Below are 18161 nucleotides of genomic sequence, written 5' to 3'. Positions count from 1 at the left end.
TAGCACAGTATATGCAGCTGTGTATATGGCTGCTAACTCAAAGACTAAGCTTCAACATAATGAGGCTTTAATTTCCCAAGCACATCCTCATTATTTCACATCAAATCAACCTTACCTTCCTTGCACTGTTTTGACAACTGCCTTTGTTCTCAGCTTCCCATCCTATCCACGATACAGCCTTGTCCACCAAAATAGGTTGTTCTCAATGATGTTCTTCTAAAATGTGGTTTATGCATTTCATTCTCAGAAGAGCCAGGATTATTGCCAGCTCACAGAGTGGTTTCTTTCATCTCATGGGGCCTTGATCATGCTCTGTTCCAGCAGAGTCAAAGTAACTCTAATAGCAGTCGGGCCCTGCACGATAGCTTCTGTCCAGAAGGTGCAGATTAAAAGAAGCTAGATATTTTTTGTTAAGTATAGGAGGAAACAGGGAATTAGTCAGGAAAAACTGATTTTCCGTTATTAAGATAGATCTGAATAAGCAAATACTCAAGTCAATTTACAAACCAAAGTCTCTAACTTCTCTCCCTCCAGCTCAGCTGCTGAGCTTTCAAAGCAAATGAATGTCTTTAAAGTTATGCTCTGACTGAAGATACTGAGCTGAGAGCAAATAAACAGTTCTTCATTTGGTCTTGTATGAAAATGTTCAACTTGAAAGCAGCTCAGCCACTGACTGAAGTGCTACTGATTGCTGTGGCTGCACTGGGGAAGAAAAAAAGCATGTTCTTTTTGAAGCTTGATTAGGAGAAGTTCTGCCAGTGGGATTTCAGAGGGAAGTGGCATTTCTCTCTTTTCACAATCTGCCTCCTCTCCTAAGGATGCTTCCAAGGTGGCTGTGCAGCTTGTCTCACTTGCTTCAACTCCCCCAGAAAGGTCTATGTAGTAGAAAAGGGAAGGACGAGGCCCCCTTTGGAGGCAGTACGCCCTACCCTTTCACTGTTCATTCAACATACCAGGATCCCATCTTAATGTCAAGCCTCCCTACCAGCTCCCAAGCCACCTCTTTGGGTGTCCTGTATTTCTGTGTCAGAACTGAAGTCAGGAGAAAAAGACATGAAGGATACATGTCCATAGTTCAAAGACAGGCGCACATAGGAAGGTCACAATTCTAGCCCTACCGTAACCCCGCGAAGCGTTCTACGGGTAGGATGTTACAAGCTCAGGTAGGACCCAGCTCTGCTTACCTGTGCTGAAAGCTCCTGTTGTGCTTTGCAAAATCAGGACCATACAGATTCCTTTCTTTTTTTTCAGCACACTACAGTGTGCAAATATAGAAGAAAACGTCTTTATTGTTAAAGAAAAAAAGATATTCTGTTCTTGAAAGATTCTTGAAAGATATTCTGAAAAATACAGGGTTGGCTTTTACTGCTAGTGATGTCAATGTCAAAGCTCCAATTGACTTCAGTGAGAACATGATTTTATCCAATGGGTAAATAATTGCACATATTTCATATCTCATTGTAACTGAAAACTGTTCTTCAAAAAAGGAAAATAATAGCCTGAATGCAAGCACTCTATTAAAAAATCATTTGATTTACATTCCAGTTGAAATCACTTTTAGCAATGAAGAGATCTTTTTGCTTATTCAAAATTTACATAATTAGAAAATCACAAAAGACAGGTACTGCTCTCTATTCTGGTCTCAGGTTAAGAATATTTCCAAGCCCAAATTTTGTGTTTTCTCAGGATCTCTGCTTTTTACCAGTCTCAGCATTTTAATGCTTTGAAAAATTCCTCTCATCAAAAAAATACATTTTCTTGCATGTTTTTCTTTGTAAAACCTCAGTGTATCTATTCAGTATTATTAAACTGTTATCTCAACTGAAATGGGAACATAATCAAAAGGCTGGGTATTATTTATCTTAGCTGTGTCTCCACGTCAGAAAATTAAGACAGTGATGAATTACACATTACTGTATAAAATTTTATTATCAGAGACAAAATTCAAATTTGTTCTGCTTAAAATACAGAAGATAAAGCTTCTCATTTAAAAAAAAAAAAAAAGTCCATTTAGTCAGTTCTTGGTGTGGAATAAAATTTTATGTTGAACACATTCCGGTCTCATATTTATGGAGTAATTTTTGAAGGCATATCATAGAAAAACACTTTTCTGGTAAACTGTAACATAAATTCATATATTGTATCTTGTTTGCGGTTTAATTTGCTGATTAGTGTTGTATATTCATTAACTAACATTGTAAGAATAATTTTGTTCATATTCCCAAATCCTAGGATGTTTCAAACAGTAAATGAGAAACCCTATTAAAATTGGCATTTTTAGATAACTGAGAATCAATTAATATCTTCTCTTTATATGCAAAATATGTTTTCCTATAAAAATGAAAAGACAAGAAGAGCAGTTGGCTCAATAAAAAGAAACTAGAGACTCTAAATTGAGCAAAACCACATCACTATGTTCTGTGCTTGAAACCAGTGACTACATCACTTGCCAAGTTTACATCATTTGAACCACATGATTAACTCCACAGAAATCAGGGGTACTGCCTACCTGCCTACATACATGGCTGAGCTGTGATCAACTGCTTTGCTGAGCTGAAACTTTTGAGTGAGAAGACTAAGTATGAATAAACAACAAAAGCTTTATCAAAGCAAATGATCCAGAATTAGAAGCTATACATGCATGTATAGCTGGTACACAGAGACAAAACTGACATAATGCAATGATCTGTGTTTCCTATAAATGAAAATGGCATTTTGATCTTACAAACACGTATCTGTGTGAAACCAGCAGTGAATTGTATCTCAGCTGAGCGAGCTCTACCTCTTACTTGACAAAGAACTGAATTCCGTATGAGTACAGATTTGAGAAGTGATGGAAAAATATGTTCTTCTAATTACAGTATTCAGAATTAATCTAAGGCTGAGACAGAATTAATATAGGGATTCATCTATTACAACCAGCATTAATAGCTGCCGGACTTTTTCTTTCTTCTTAAGGTGTCAAAAGATGTTACGTGTGGAGTCTCTTGGGAAAAAATGCAGTTTATTATCAAGCCTTTATTTTCAATATTATAGTCCACTATGTCATTGAAGTGTATGTAGCAGAATAGATCATCAATGTTCAAGGAAATAGTTTATGTATGTGTTTATCTTCTGCAAAAATAGAGCAAACAAACACCTTTCAGTAAAACATCAGACAGGAACTGCAATCTCTGTTTTTATAAGGCTGTATGTCTCATCCACACCAAAGTATTGTCCCTCGAACATAAAAACGACATAGCAAAATTACATTTACACATATAATAAAGCTGTCTTTGTACAGGGTAGTTATACAGTAATTACAATGATGTTTCCATTAGGAACTGCTCAGAATATTTTTCCACAGAACATCCAGGGAAATTCATCGTTGCTGAAATCTACTGTTTGCAGGAAAGAGAGGGTCATTGCCACACTCTTCACAATACAATGTTCTGCAGTTCTCCAAACATATTATTATAAAGCTTTATCACACTGGAATCAATCACAAAATATTGCTCTTAACAAAAAAAAAAAAAAAAAAAAAAAAAAAAAATCTGTCATCAAATACGTGCTACTGAAACGTACATACAAACACATGAACCAGTCTGTACACCAGCCCAGCAAGCACCTCAGGGCTGCTCTGACAGCAATGGGTTAGATCCTCAGCTGCAGTTCACATCGATCACTTCAAGGGATCTATCTCATGTTGTGCTGTCTGAGGAGCCATGGCCACATTTGTGCCAGCAGTTCAGCAAGACTTCATTTTGAAATTACAGAGATGAACAAATTAGCTGTATCAAAATGGATTGCACAGAACAGAGACTGCATCTCAGTTCTTGGCCTCCTCCATTGCACCACGGACATCCTTATCAGGCAAACCCATGCGATGCTGAGCAGGAAACGGTGGGGCCTTCTGGCTCACAGCCCCTGCTGCACCCCATACTCATACAGTGCTGCCCATCTGCATGCTCTTCACCAACATCACTCTAGTAAACAGTGTACATAAAACAAGCGAAGTATTTTGCAATACTTCTTTACCACTCCACACTTAATCACTCAGTACAAATCATCAAGGTATAAATGCTGTTCTCTAAGAAAGGACACCAGCTCAGAATCCACAGCACTTGTGCATGTGGGTGGTTCTCCTTAAACACAAAGTCTCCGTGAAACCATTCCATATAGAAACTGTTCTATACAAGCCAACCTCAACTGGGTTACAATGTAGGGTATTCTGAGGTGAAGCTGCCCTCCAATGGCAGCATGAAGACACAAGATGGACTTCAGTTCCACCAGATTCTTCAAAATACACTTGAGATTAAAATTCTGCTCCAACCAGGGCATGTGGTCTTACTTCAGTGAAAAATCCTCACACACAGCAGTCCTCTCTCTCCTTCCTTCTCTTTGAAAAATAAATTCCTCATGTCAGCAGGTACTGCTCACTCAAGTCAAGGTGGTTTTTTTGGATTTCAGTATTGGTCTGAAGATAGGCAGAAGATCCCATAGTTGCATGAAAAACAAAATGGTTCATTTTATACAGTTTTACTTGTAAAAAGGGAACTGCACAGACACCAGTGCCACACAGGTTTGAACAAACACCTGAATTTTTGGCAATATTAGTACAGTAAGTACTACTACTAGCACAAAGAATTTGTAGTGACATCCTTCCAAATCCTATGTTAGAAAACGGGCTGAACTCATGGCACATTCTCAATATTAACAAAAAATATCATAAGGACTGTCTGCATTCTTATGCATATTTGAAAATATAATGTATTTTTGACTGTTTGAAATGATTTCTCAACAATAGACACTAAAATATTTGAGATCTTTACAAAGATTTTGGTCAACGGTTTCCAGTTGCGGTAGCTGCAGTGCAGAGATTTGGATTTTTCCATTCAGTGCAGTCTCACTAGCTGGACCTGTTTCCAAGGTCACACAAGGCAATGATGCTAATCTCTAAAGACCATCCACAACCCATAGCCAGCAGAGACCTTCTGTCCCTGCCATCTAGCTGACAGAAACTTGGATGGAGACTCTTTGCACTCCAGCTGCCCTCCTGAAGCAGGCAGGCTCATGGGCAGTGGATGATACAGCCGGCAGTTTTCAGGCTGCTCCACCTAAGGCTGGGAGAACAGCCTGCATTCAGGCTGCTTAGCAGAAGGACAGTGCTTTTACTCCTTTGTACTCATACTGACACTGTGGCTATAAGCCCTGCTTTAGGACAGGTGGCCTGATATGCTGAGTACTCAAATCTGAAGTGGTGGTAAACTGATTATATACATAAACAATTTCCAAAGCCACATCGCTTTCCCTCAAAGAGAAAGTTTCATATCTGACTCAAAGTCTACTTTCACTGACTGCAGTATTGGCTACGGTCACATGGAAAACAAAGACCTTATTACACACGTACTTAAACAAGCCACCCTCATCATCAGATACCCACTCTTTTCTATCCAAAGAATCAAATTAACATTTTATGGGAAAAATATCTCTACAGAGGACTTTTCACCCACATACACGTACATACACATGACATTTTCTTCTTTCATTTTTCGCTATTTAGATTTACGTTTAGTTGTATGGTTCAAGATCCTTGCTGTGAAAACTCTTCTCCACACCAGTGGTGATATTTCTTTTGACACTCTAAAGCCCAATGAAATATCCACAACAGCCAAAAAGCTGCATAAAACTCACTTGCAGTTCCCATCATAGTATCAGAATTCTTGCTATATTCACTGAAAAGATCATCAAAGGTCACAAATTTGAAAGAACTTAATGACATATGAAGTTTTTCCATCAAACTTAAGTCAAACTTAATGTTCAAAGTACTTCCAGTAATGGCAGAAGTGACATTTCATTTCAGAAGCAAGCTTCCTCATTGTTCTGCTCTAGTCACAATTAGCAGTAACTATCATTTTAATAGCTGTCAGCAGAGGATATAAGAATATTATTTCTACCAGCTACAAAGTAATAAGTTGAGATTTTTTGTAGTGGACAGTGTTGTAAAAGTACAATAGGTTGCCATATTATTATGACAGCATAATACTGTGTCTGTTCTTATGCCTTCCTATATGATTTAGTAAGCCGTAGAAGTGCAAGGAATCCCAAGTCATGCAAAGGCCTCACCAAATCTCTATAAAATAACTTCTAAGCTTGAATAAGGGCCATGTCAACACTGGTTTCACATTTTGCAGCATCTCCTCTCACTAAAAAGAACAAATTTAAATAATGTATCTGAAAATGCTAAAAAGTTTGGGGTATTTGGTTTACTAAACCTAATCCAAATTATAAAAATGTGCCCATCTTTAAATGAGGACAAAGGAAGAAAAGGACTGGTAAAGGAGAAAAAATATCAATCAGATAAATAGATATATATTTTTAAGAAGACTATTAGAGTTTCCCATGAGGTATCAACTATCCTTTTTTTAACCCGTAGCTGTGTGGAACTTCTTACAAAAAAATTCTTAAGACATGTAATTAAATGCAGGGGGATTGAATATTGTAAAAAACAGCTATAATTTCGTTGGATTTAGTCCGTTTAAATTTCATCCTGATTCAGTGTGAAACAGCATAAATAAAAAATATAAAAATAAAAAGAATAGAGAATTACAATGGAAAGACTAAGTCAACCATAATTAGAGCAGTAATACAAACATCATTATAATACAAAAATTATAAGCAATACATCAATAGGTATGTATAATAGATACATGTAGGGCTTAAAATTTGTGGCAGACCAATTGCTCAAGGCCACTACAATACTAATTTGCATCCAAAACCAGATAAATGCACAAGAACTTAAATTCTAATGAACGACAATGGAAATTTCTGTGCACTGTGCAGAATACACAGGCTGAATTACATTTTCAACTTTGAAACACACTGTTAGTTCGCTCTTTATCAGTGGAAAGGCCCAAAACTTCTATGAGCAGCCTGGAGGTATGTGGCTTAGTCTGTGGTGATGAAAAACAAAAGTCATCAAAGACAATCTTGAACAGAATTTGAAATGGGCAAACCATTATTCACCTTTCTTTCCTCTGAAATCCCCAAAGTAATTCATGTTTGAGTGCTTGGCTTTCTGTGCACTCTTTGGATATTATAACTTTGGGCTTCGTTACAAATATAAAGTATATTTGGCTTGCTTTTTTATAATAACAAATCCACATACGATTTAATTCAGTAGAAATTAAAAATGTGAAAGCTACACAGTGGCACTGAGGCTGAGTTTGGTCAACCACATAAACTAATACTCTGCACTTTTAAATGCCCTTGTTTAGAGGATATACAAATGCTTTGCTAACATTAGTCAAGCCTCACAACATCCCTGTGAGGTAGGTAAAATACATAGGAGGAGGATTTCATTCAACATGGACACGATAATATCTCTGGGCACTAGGTTCACTAGTGCTACAACACAGCACAGAGGTTTTTGGATTACTATAAGGCAAAGAGTTAACAGTAAAAGAGCACAGGATTACCCCTTCTTTTGGTGATACGTGATCAAGCTAACATATCCTGGAACAGATGACCACCAAAGCATTTCATGCACTTAGCACGCAAACAGTACCCTCTGCACACTAACAAACACAAAGTAAGAGGCTCAAAGTGGGTGCCCATGATAGCAGTAGGACAGCTTAGTTATGAGATATTTACCAGTTCTTAAGGGAGAGTGCCATGGGAATGAGAGCCCAAAAATCAATACTGCCTCCACACAACTCTGAGAATAACTGAAGATGCTGGCTTTTTTTTTTTTTTTTTTTCCCGCTAATATTTCAATTCACAAATGACTCACTAGAGATAAGAAACTGATAGTGCAAACTATCAGAAACTGATAGTGCATTCTGATAATTTCCATGCCCTGTGAAGGAAACAGCAAGATAAAATGTGCATCCTCTAATTTGCCTGACCACATATTTCCACTGTACAGGCAATGATGCGATCAGATGGTTGAGGTGGACTGGGCTGGGATAAAGAAACATTTTTATACATCTATAACCACGCTCCAAAATTGCTGCAAACTGCTTCCTGTAGACTCAGTAGTTTTATTATTTTTTGTTTGTCTTCCTCCATCATGGAGAGGAGAGCATTTGACCCTAAGATGAATCAGTCTTACCTTCATAGAATGGCACCAAAGGTGCAGATGGGCATTGTACAACTAAAAATTTCCACTGCATCACTAATCACTCAGATTAAAAACTGAGAAAAAAGAAACAAGCAAGTAAGAAAATTATTATTCATTTAGAACGCTTCTATGTGAAATACAAGGAAAGAGAAAAATGGTGTTTGTGGTTTTATCCTATACAAATACATACACACACACACACATTTCTTTCTCCATATTTCAGTTTTCTAAGTTAGCATAAATGGCACAATCCATATTCGCAAAGACAGTGCCCACATGGAGAATGTGATTTGTCTGTCATAGTAAATCACTACCAAGGCTGGTCTACTGCATGCGAGACAGCTGTTGGTTAATTTTGTGTCTTTGAATGGAAGATATCCTCCTCTTTTTCTTAATTCCCATTTAAATCCTATGTCTACTTATAATATTTGTGCATTATCAGCTGCATAAGTTATTACTGCACAAGTTAGTTGACCCATCATGAATATCACTGCCTTGTAAATTTGCTCAGAAGAAGTGATTCATGGACTCTATAAAATCAATGCTAAGTTCTCCTCATAGACACTGACTATGTTCACATCTAAAGTTACATGGTTTCACTGATCAGCCGTGAATAAATTTATAATTATAGTGCATGAACGATGTCCTTCTCTCTCATTTTCTTTCTCTCTTCCCCTCCAAGATGATAATTTAAATATGAGAATATGGAAACTGCAGCTACAACAACTGGCAACTCAAAAAATGAGCTGGCACCTTTGTGACAATCAAAAGACAGTCTAAATGGTGAACTAATTGGCAGCTAGTGGGAAAGCTGAATTTACATCTCACACTGCCCTAAGTTGGGATCCTTCTGCATTTCTTCTTCCTTCCTTTCCTTTCATTCACTGCAACACTGATTGTCGTAGAGAAGTCTTTGTGCTTTGTATAATGCCCATCTTTGATGTAACTGGAATTCACATACAAAATGTGGCTGTTATACATAAGCATGCTAGAATACAGGCAGAGACGGTACAAGCATGCACAAAATAGTCTTCAAAGGGTTTTTTGTTTGCTAGTTTTTCTTCAACATTTACATGCACCACTTAATATCATGTTTGGTTGTGTACACTGAGGATCAGATTTCACAAGTATTCATGACCTTCTCTTCTGAAAAGCTTCTTGACAATTTCACAACAGCCCAGTGTAAAAAAACAACCCATAATTAAGAAAAAGGAAAAAGAAAACTCCCTGCAATTTGATCGTCTTCATGATTTTAATGCTGAACACTTCTTAAACTTCTTTTCCTTTTGTAGTGCTTCTGATTAAAAGTTCAGCTGGAAAGACAGATTAGTGTGTCAAGGATTTTCTTAACCACTGGAATAGTTCTTCCTTATAAAGTCTTTGCCACCGCACATTGGCTTCCACAGTTTCCACAGCACGAGAGAAAGAGGCAGCAGCTCCCTCCTCATAACTCTTTATAAAGTTCTTTAGCTGGAAATACAATTTAGCAGGTTAAATTTGCAAGGACTAAAGAAAGCAAATATTTCCAGTTAACATAAACAAGTCAGTCATTTAGGACAAATCTGCATAATTGCTATTGAAGTGTATGTACTATCATATAGAAGGATTCAATAGGAAATGTAATAAGACACCAGATTGTCAATTATATATGAAGTAAATGCTTCAAATTGCACTGGAAGGTAATGACATGTCAGTATTGGATCACATTAACACCATTTCCTCTCTCTCTCCTGAAGCCCAGTTGCTGCACTGCACAGACAGCTGGTCTGCTCTGAACTTTTATTTTTACCTGGGAAACTTAGCTGGAAGCACTGTAAAAGATTCTATTTCAGGTTTACTTGTAAATGTCAGCAGAATGCAGCCTCGATGTCCTTTGGTTTAACCAAACTTTATACCAAATTTATTTCAAGAGTTTATTTACCAAATTGATTTGCAGAATCCTTTTGATGATATAATAAAAGTTGGTTGTTTAGATAGGGAGCAGCTGGTTACAATGGGAAGAGAATGGCAACAAAGCAAGTAGATATGCATTTGATGAACGCTTGAAACACATTCTTTCCCTTATGATAAAACTCTGATCCTTTTTCAACAAAGTGAAAAGGCCTCTGCTCTGTTCTCATGTATACTCAAATTATAGCCCTAGCCTCTGGGCTATTATAGCTGATGGCACTGGTGTGCTTTGAATTACTGTTCTTTTTAAGTGAGAGCTGCAAGGCTGATCTGCACAGTACATTGCCAATTGTACTGACTTGTATAAAATAAGGTAGGTTTAGCCACTGTTATTCACAATTAGTAAATTTTTCTTTCCCAACGATGCAAAATTCACATTGTGTATTTAAATCTAATTTCAACAGCTTTTCTATGGGTTAAAAAGTGAAAAATATGGTCCTTTTCACACATTTTTTTCAGCTTCTTTGACCTTAGCAGCTGCTGACACATTCTTATTTCTGCCCTGCCTCATCCTTAAAATAAAAACAGCCTCATGGTCTGGAAATCGTTCAAAAATTACCTCTCTTAGTTCTTCTTCGGTATTGAGGAACTCTGTGACTCCACTGATAAGCTTCGAATTCATAAATAATGCTTCTCCATACCTGTGAGAGGAAAGAAGATGCAGAAAGTCAGTGCAAGAGACAGGTCAGATGAAAATGAGAAAGTAATCTTCTGTTACACAAGGGAGAAGATGTGGGATCAATTCTGGAGATCCAAGACAATAGTAGATATCTTTTAGTCAGCCACTACTAAGCAGAATGGGCTTAACCCCAGTCAAAGATTAGATTTCCAAAGGAGGGAGAAGTCCAAACTGTAAGAACATCCCATGTTTAACAAAACAACTTTCCACGTCATGATGCCGAGCAGCTCAAAAAAACAAGCACTATTGAAGGAGAAGAGCAGCATCTATGGAGAAATATTCTGAGGAGCCCTCCTAGCTCCAACATCACAAAAGACTTTTTGAAGTGCTGCAGCTATCCCTGTATATTCCATTTATCCACCTCATCTGCATCACAAATAGCCACTGGATACACGAACTGAATCAAATCCTCTTGTTCCAGTACGAGATAATTAAAATAAACAACGTTGACAGAAAATAATAGTGCTAAAATAGTCCCCTGGCCTATCATGTAACATCTTCAAAGAACCAACTTGTCAATGAAAATTCAAAAGTTTGGGCAAAGAATGTTTAAAAGTTGATTTGTAACTAGGTAGGATGTTCAACAACAATCAGCAATGGCATTCTGTGGGCAGCTGCTTTGAAACTGGCCATTCAAATGCTATTCTTCCATCTTGTTCTTCACAGACTTTTTTCAGCTCCTCAAACAAAGCAACTCAAACAATATTAGACCTGAAGTTTTGCATTACATGTTGGAATAGTCTGTGGGTTGTTTTTCTTTTTTTTTTTTTTCCTAATGTCTTCAGTATGGTGAACGCAATTTCATTGTAAACCAAAAGCAATTCTTTTCAAGTTAGCTGTCATTCAGCACAGCAAGAAGCACTTCAAAAATAGTTATCTTTATCTTTATCTGCACATATATCGAAAGAAATATGTAGCTAATTTGAACATGACTGTTTTAAAGATATGGAATTCACCTCTCCTGTCAGACATGCAGAAATAATGCCAATAGACCTCACTGCAATTAAGTTTATCTGAGGGAATAATTCAGTTCACATCCTGCTTTTACAAAATGACTGAGAAGAGGAATTCAGAACTCAAAATGAAATGAACTAGCACAGTCATAGCTTTCTGTTCTGCTTCTATTAGCCTGAAATTAATTACTCTTACATACCTAGGTACTGTAAGCCAGACAGTCCTTCCAAAAGGAAAGAGAGAAAGGGAGAGGGATGGGCACGGGGAGAGGAAAAAGAGAGGGAAAGAGAAGTGAAACGCTGCTTTTTGAGAAATTTCTGTTTTGTGGAAGGTATATACTGTGTTGCTCTCTATCTTGAGCTTGTGCGAAGGGAAACACTGCTACAGGGATCAAAAATCCTATTCTATGACCACTAATAATTGAATTATTCATGGGTATTTCAGAAAGTACATGCCTCTTTCCAAAACCTCAGCCACACTGGTGTATAGAGACATCCAGAGGCAAACACCTCTTATGGGAAGTATGGATTTCATGGTCCTTTAAGCAAGTTTAGGCTTTCTAAAAAAGACCTTTATTATTATGTTCTCAGTTTAGAATCATAATTGACTGCTTGGAAAATTGGAACCTTCTCTTGATGACATCCTTTGACAAGGTTACCAATCCACTTTACAGAAGTGACCTCATAAAACCATTGGAAGGTTTTTATTTTTCCTCAATTCTGTACTGAATCCACAGTGTGAACAAGAAGTAGCAAAATGCCTTCCACTGAAAACAATAACTTCGTGTAGAACTGCACTGGTTACTAACCATTACGTATATTTGCTAAAAAGTCAGTCACTAATAGCAATTATAAAATGGGCTCTAATGGCAAAAATTACAGTAAAGCTACAGCCTACGATGGCATCTTGCAAGGGTGAAACATAAAAATACACACATGCATTTAGGAAATCTTGCAAATATCAGTCTTTCTACTCTTCACAGAAAAAACAACAGCACTGTAGAAGCAAAACCTTAAACATTTCGTCTTCCAAGTCAAGTCAGAGGCTCTCCACCTGCACTTCTGCAGAAGTGATCCTCTGATTCCTTACAGTTGTACAGGCCCTGCATTTGTGTGAACTGAAACTGAGAGGCAGCATATTCCATCCACTTTGGACAGATGTAAATGGCTTCCCAGTTATTGACAAATTTCTCAAAATTGAGAAATGACTCAGCACTTGGTATGAAGGAATGGAGGAATTCCTATAGGTGGCTGTCAAAGTAAATTTTCACACACAGACACTATGTGCTCTCATGATCAAAATAATTTAGAAGTCCAAGTATTGCACGCTCATCTAATAGGAATTTGAGCATAATGTTTTCAATTCTCTTTTTCAGAATTTTTTAAATCCTTATAGTCTTACTCCCACTGACTTCTCACAAAGACTTACTGGGAACCTTAATCTGTAAGTAGCCTATGTAAAAGCAACGTGAGTGCTTTTAAAGACTTCAGACATTACTGATATCTTATGTGCAATGTGAATACAAGCATAATGTATAAATAAGAAGGGATGACAATATCTGGCTGTCATCCCAATTCTTTGATATGTGGTGTTTTAAAGTTAGAGGAAATATCATTATAGCATAATTCTATTGCCCACAACTATTTCTTATTATCTCACACATCAACATCTTCTCTAGTAAATTCAATGGAAAATACCATAGAGATATCATCTCATTAAATTAATGTTTATTACAGAGTATTATAGTTTTACATAAAATTAAATGATTAATTATAATGGTAGAAAAAAATGTCTTGAGAGAGTATACTTGAGCTATAATTCAGCAATAAAGCTTGCATTTTATAAATGTAGTTGTGAAGCAAGCTTAAATCAGAAGCCTAATTCTGTATTTTATTATGTGTTTCACTGGATATTTCAAGGAATGAAGTGTTAGAACAATTCCTCATTCTGAAATACTTTCGTAAAAGATTTTAATCTGCAATTACAAATTTAAGTTATTTTCAATAAACAATGTTTAAGTACAGCTTGTATGAAGCATTTCACTCTACTGCACTGAATCCTTTGGTAATTACGGAAACTCCATTGGATTGTGTTTGGAGATCAAACTGATGAAATACAAAGTCAGTGTTGGGCAAAGAGATAGACTCTGTTATTTTCTCATTAAAAAAAAAAAAAAAGAAGGACATTAACAAGTTTTCAACGAGGCCTTGCTGATTGCTATGAGCTTAGATAACAGTGATGCACAGCAAGAGAGATAAGTAAAATTACAATTTTAAGCACAGTTAAGCTATCAAAAATTAAAACACACTAAAAAAAAAAAATCTGGCATCAGACTTTGTTTTCTAAATCCGGTCTCTTTGTCTACACTGTCTAATTCTGACTATGCCTAATACCACAGTTGTTAGCTAGGTTGACAAATTTTGACAAATTTATGCCCAAATAGTTTAGGCATAAATCCCTATATAAATCCCTGAAGGAAGAAAAAGTACAAGCTGCTACTCTGAGCACAACAAATTGCACTGGGTTGCATAATAATAATGGCTTTGCCATGAACTTTCTGAGTAAAAGTCTGGTTCTAGAATAATCATACCAGAAGTGGAGGACTATTAATTTTTAAACTCTTCAATAGTCTTACAGCTTTCACAAAATATGCTCCTGAAATGTAAACTCCCCAAACCAAATTTCAGCTCAAATCTGTTTTCCTAGCCAAACTTCATCTAAAACCTATAAAATATACTATAAAATAATATCCAAAACAGCATGAACAAGTTTTTTAATTTTTAGGGAAGTTGCATAGTCTCTGAGTTTCCTTAACTCTTCTTTTGATGATGTGAAACATTGCAAGCTTGTTCATCTAGTTAATAAGGAGAAGGATTTAGTTAATTAAAAACAGCATTTTAAATGCATCATTTAAAGTACTCTGTGGTACAATAGAAGGCTTCCCATGGGTCCAGAATGGAACAGTTCTCCTACTTTGTTTGGCATATCTACCAAAACCATGACGGTGGCCTAGCCTGAGGTCCTATTTTCTTGGACATCTGCTTTTGAGAACTTGAACTTCATCTGAGCTATGGTCCTTTCTAATCTGTCAGTACGAGTTGTGGTGCTGTGAAATCTTTCAGACCATCTGGCTCTTCATAAATAACTAAAGAAACTTCTCATTCATTGAATTAATATCAAAATCTTCATCAAAAAATGATTTTCAAACGTTGACTATGCATCTGAGTAGGAGCATGTTGCACATGTTCAAAGGATTCATAGTGCTCATGGTGTAAGGAGCAAACCCATCTTCTTCCTGCTCATTTATATTTAATTCCAAATGTTGCTCTTCAGTTACTTAGAACTCAGCTGAAACACAGCACGGAAGGAAAGCATCAGAAATCCTTTTGAAAACAGAAATTTTCAAAAAGAGTTTGGCTTTGTTCCCATCCCTCCACACCCTCAATGGTAGTTGAACTACTGTGCTGGAAAAGATTTTTTTCTATCAGACTTAAAACCAGCTAAGTTCCTTTGGGAACTACTGCTTTTTTATCTACGTAGAAGTAAAACTGCAGCATTTGACACACAGGCAGAATTCATTATCTTAAGCACAGACACAATACAGTAATAGATATACATACAGATGATTGTTAAGAGAGAAATGTTTCTAAGTGTGATAAGAATGTATGATGATATGAATGTTTTTTGTGACTTACATGTATGTATTTCATATTTAGATAAAAATCTATACATAGAAAAAGAGAATATATTAGGTTCAGGAACATATATAAATACATACATGTACAATACTTACTCAAACTACACAAAAACAAGAAAACAAACATAAATTTCATATATTTTTTTTATCTTTACCTGGCATTTAATATTTTCCATTTTTCTCTGAAAAACTTCCAAGCAAGATCTCTTCCATGTGGATTTCGAGCTACATGAATTATCACATCAATTGCATCCTGATCCAGGACAACTTCTGAGTTGAGAGACAAATTCAAAAGTCTGGTAGGAGAAAAAAGGAAAAAAAAATCCTATTTAGTTCAGTCAACACATACTCTAACAAAAGCACATCTAAAAACTCTGAAAAAAAAAATAGCCTCTGCCAAATGATTTAAGTCTCCAAGTAAGTTTTGTGGTTTATTTCTAAAGACCAGACATGTCTGTGAATCAGAAGAATCTTTAGTTTTGGTACTGAATGCTGGTACTTCTAAAGGTAGCATAATTGGAGGAATGCAAAATATTTCAGTAAAAGCTGAGTGGAACCTTTCATGTATATTTTTATGAAATCAATAAGATCAGACTGGTCAATACATTTATAAAAAGAGTATGCCAACAAAGAAAAAAAAGATCATTATAAGATTTCATACATTGTTAATGAACATAAGACAATTCAGAAATAATGTATTATTTTTCATGTTTATTAATAAAATAACATGAAACAATTTAAATAGAAATCTGTGCATAATTTTCTGTACCTGTTAAGCAAGTTTCTGTCATCACTGCAAGTTAAGGCTTCTAATAATATTTTCTTCTCAGACACTGCTAATGTAGAATGAAATTTCATCCAAATGAACTCCCATACATCTTCATCCATCAGTGAAACTCCTGTACAGTAGACAATGTCTCTCACATTAAGTGGGATTCTGAAAAAGAGATCAGCAATTGCGCTCTGATAAGTAAGCAGCCTCCTGACACTGGAAACTAAGGAAGAACATCGTTACTTTTAGGAGACTCCAATTGCAACTGCTTTTGCTCAAAACTACATTTACATCTCCTAAACCCACAAAAATTTTCCCAGACATCCTGATGGATTTTCTAATAGGTAATGCACGTTTGCCATTCCTTTCATAACCCTGTCATAGTGACAGAAGAATATAAATCATGGCTGTCCAGTTCATCTACATGTAATGTATCATGTAACCTGCAGGACAGGTAACATAAGCTCTGCAAATTAATATGGGATCTTATCAGCCTGCTGCTGGGCTCGCGCCAAAACTCCTCCTTCTTTCCTTAGTACTGAGGTTTCAGAATGAGAGCTGAACAGTTTTCATTGCTTGTGCTGCTAAGTGCTGCATCCTCATACAGTAACATACAAGTAAAGAAAAAAATATATCTAAAAATGATGTTTTCAGGAGTAAAGAGATGTAGAGATCTGGTCATGTACTCAGCTTATTAATACTAATACAAAAACCACTATGCTACAGGGTAGTTGTAAAACGTTACGCTACTCCAATTCTTAAACTCAGACTACAGTTCAATGAAACGGCTTCTTGAAGCCAAATTCAGAACTTACATAGGATGTGCATTTGTACCATTTTCTTCTAACACGATCTCAGCTGAGCTCAATTTTCTACTCTGCTTATGTTTCCCATACAAGCAAAGAAGTTAAAACAATTGCCAGCTGAAGGGTGTTCCTACAGGTAAAGCTAGCCCTTTCTCAGAGAAGTATGTCATTTGCAGAAAAATGCACGTTTCTATTGCTGGTAAAAATTGTACAAAATATCATTCTCCAGTTACTAATGGCTGGCTTGAATCACTTCTAGAACTTCACAAGAAAGACCTCTTTAGAGAATCTAGAAGTACAAAATGCTGCTGTCATCGTCTGGGCTCTATTACAGTCAGATAGAGAATGGAATTTCCACTGTAAAATTTGATGTCAAATCTTAGCACAGAAAGAAGGTTTCATCAGAATTTTAAGACTTTCACCAATGTCTCACACCACAGACTATACCACATCACTCAAGAACCAAAAAAGTTCTTCCACTCTCATCTATTTAACCTCCAGAAAAAAAAATCTTTCCACTGAAACTTTCTATTGTCACCCCTCCTTAATTGTGCTTTTGTAAAAATAAAAATAAAAAGCTTCAGCTGATCCTTTTGAAATTCAATCCATGGCAAATGAAAACAACCTTGTTTTTAACATTTCAAAGTTTTGGCTGCTCATACCTTCTGGAGTCAGAAGGCCATATATTAGTGACTGTGAAGGGATGAAGATTGCTGTTGCCTCTAAAGAGTTAACCAGTCCCAATAGCCATGACCTTTCTTGAGAAAAAGAATAAAAAGAATGTGAAGCTAAATAAAAGCAAAGTGGAAAGTGAACTCCCTTTTCCTCCTGGCTGAAGACATCTGGGCAATTAATGCCTACTGCTTTACTTTTTTGGAGAAGCTACATTCAGAGGCTTTATTCTTGTTCCCTGGCAAGCGGTCATCAGATCTGCAGGTGCATCTGCAGGTTCAGATGCAGACTGCCACATGAATTTTATGTCCACTTATGCAGAGTGGACAAAGCTCAAGATAGAGCTGCCTCTTGGAGAATTTTTCCTCACAAGCCTGTGTGTATTACTGTTGAGGTATTTTGAATTTTACACAGACAAACTCAAATACTTATTCAGGAGAAAACTCTCCAAAGACAAGCTAAAAGAGTAGGCAAGAGAAATGCAACCTATTAAAAAATTCCTAGTAATATGAAACATTTAATTATACTTA

At 36.4% G+C, this 18161-nt stretch overlaps 1 protein-coding gene across 2 annotated transcripts in view; it reads right to left on the bottom strand.

The window, feature by feature from the left end:
• Positions 1–2983: 2983 nt before the first annotated feature.
• Positions 2984–18161, bottom strand: part of TRHDE (thyrotropin releasing hormone degrading enzyme) — a 220268-nt gene continuing 205090 nt past the window's right edge. For both annotated transcript variants that reach the window (XM_015283004.4, XM_040651098.2), the window contains 4 exons: positions 16151–16318; positions 15537–15677; positions 10611–10692; positions 2984–9571 (listed from right to left, as the gene is read on the bottom strand). In XM_015283004.4, coding sequence (XP_015138490.3) covers positions 9428–9571; positions 10611–10692; positions 15537–15677; positions 16151–16318 — 535 coding nt within the window. In that variant the 3' untranslated portion in view covers positions 2984–9427. The remainder of the gene's footprint in view (positions 9572–10610; positions 10693–15536; positions 15678–16150; positions 16319–18161) is intronic.

This window comes from Gallus gallus, chromosome 1, assembly GCF_016699485.2.
Source record: "Gallus gallus isolate bGalGal1 chromosome 1, bGalGal1.mat.broiler.GRCg7b, whole genome shotgun sequence".
In the NCBI taxonomy this organism is placed as follows: domain Eukaryota; kingdom Metazoa; phylum Chordata; class Aves; order Galliformes; family Phasianidae; genus Gallus; species Gallus gallus.
Note: the sequence above shows the minus strand (reverse complement) of the source record. Positions and strands in the feature narration are given on the sequence as shown.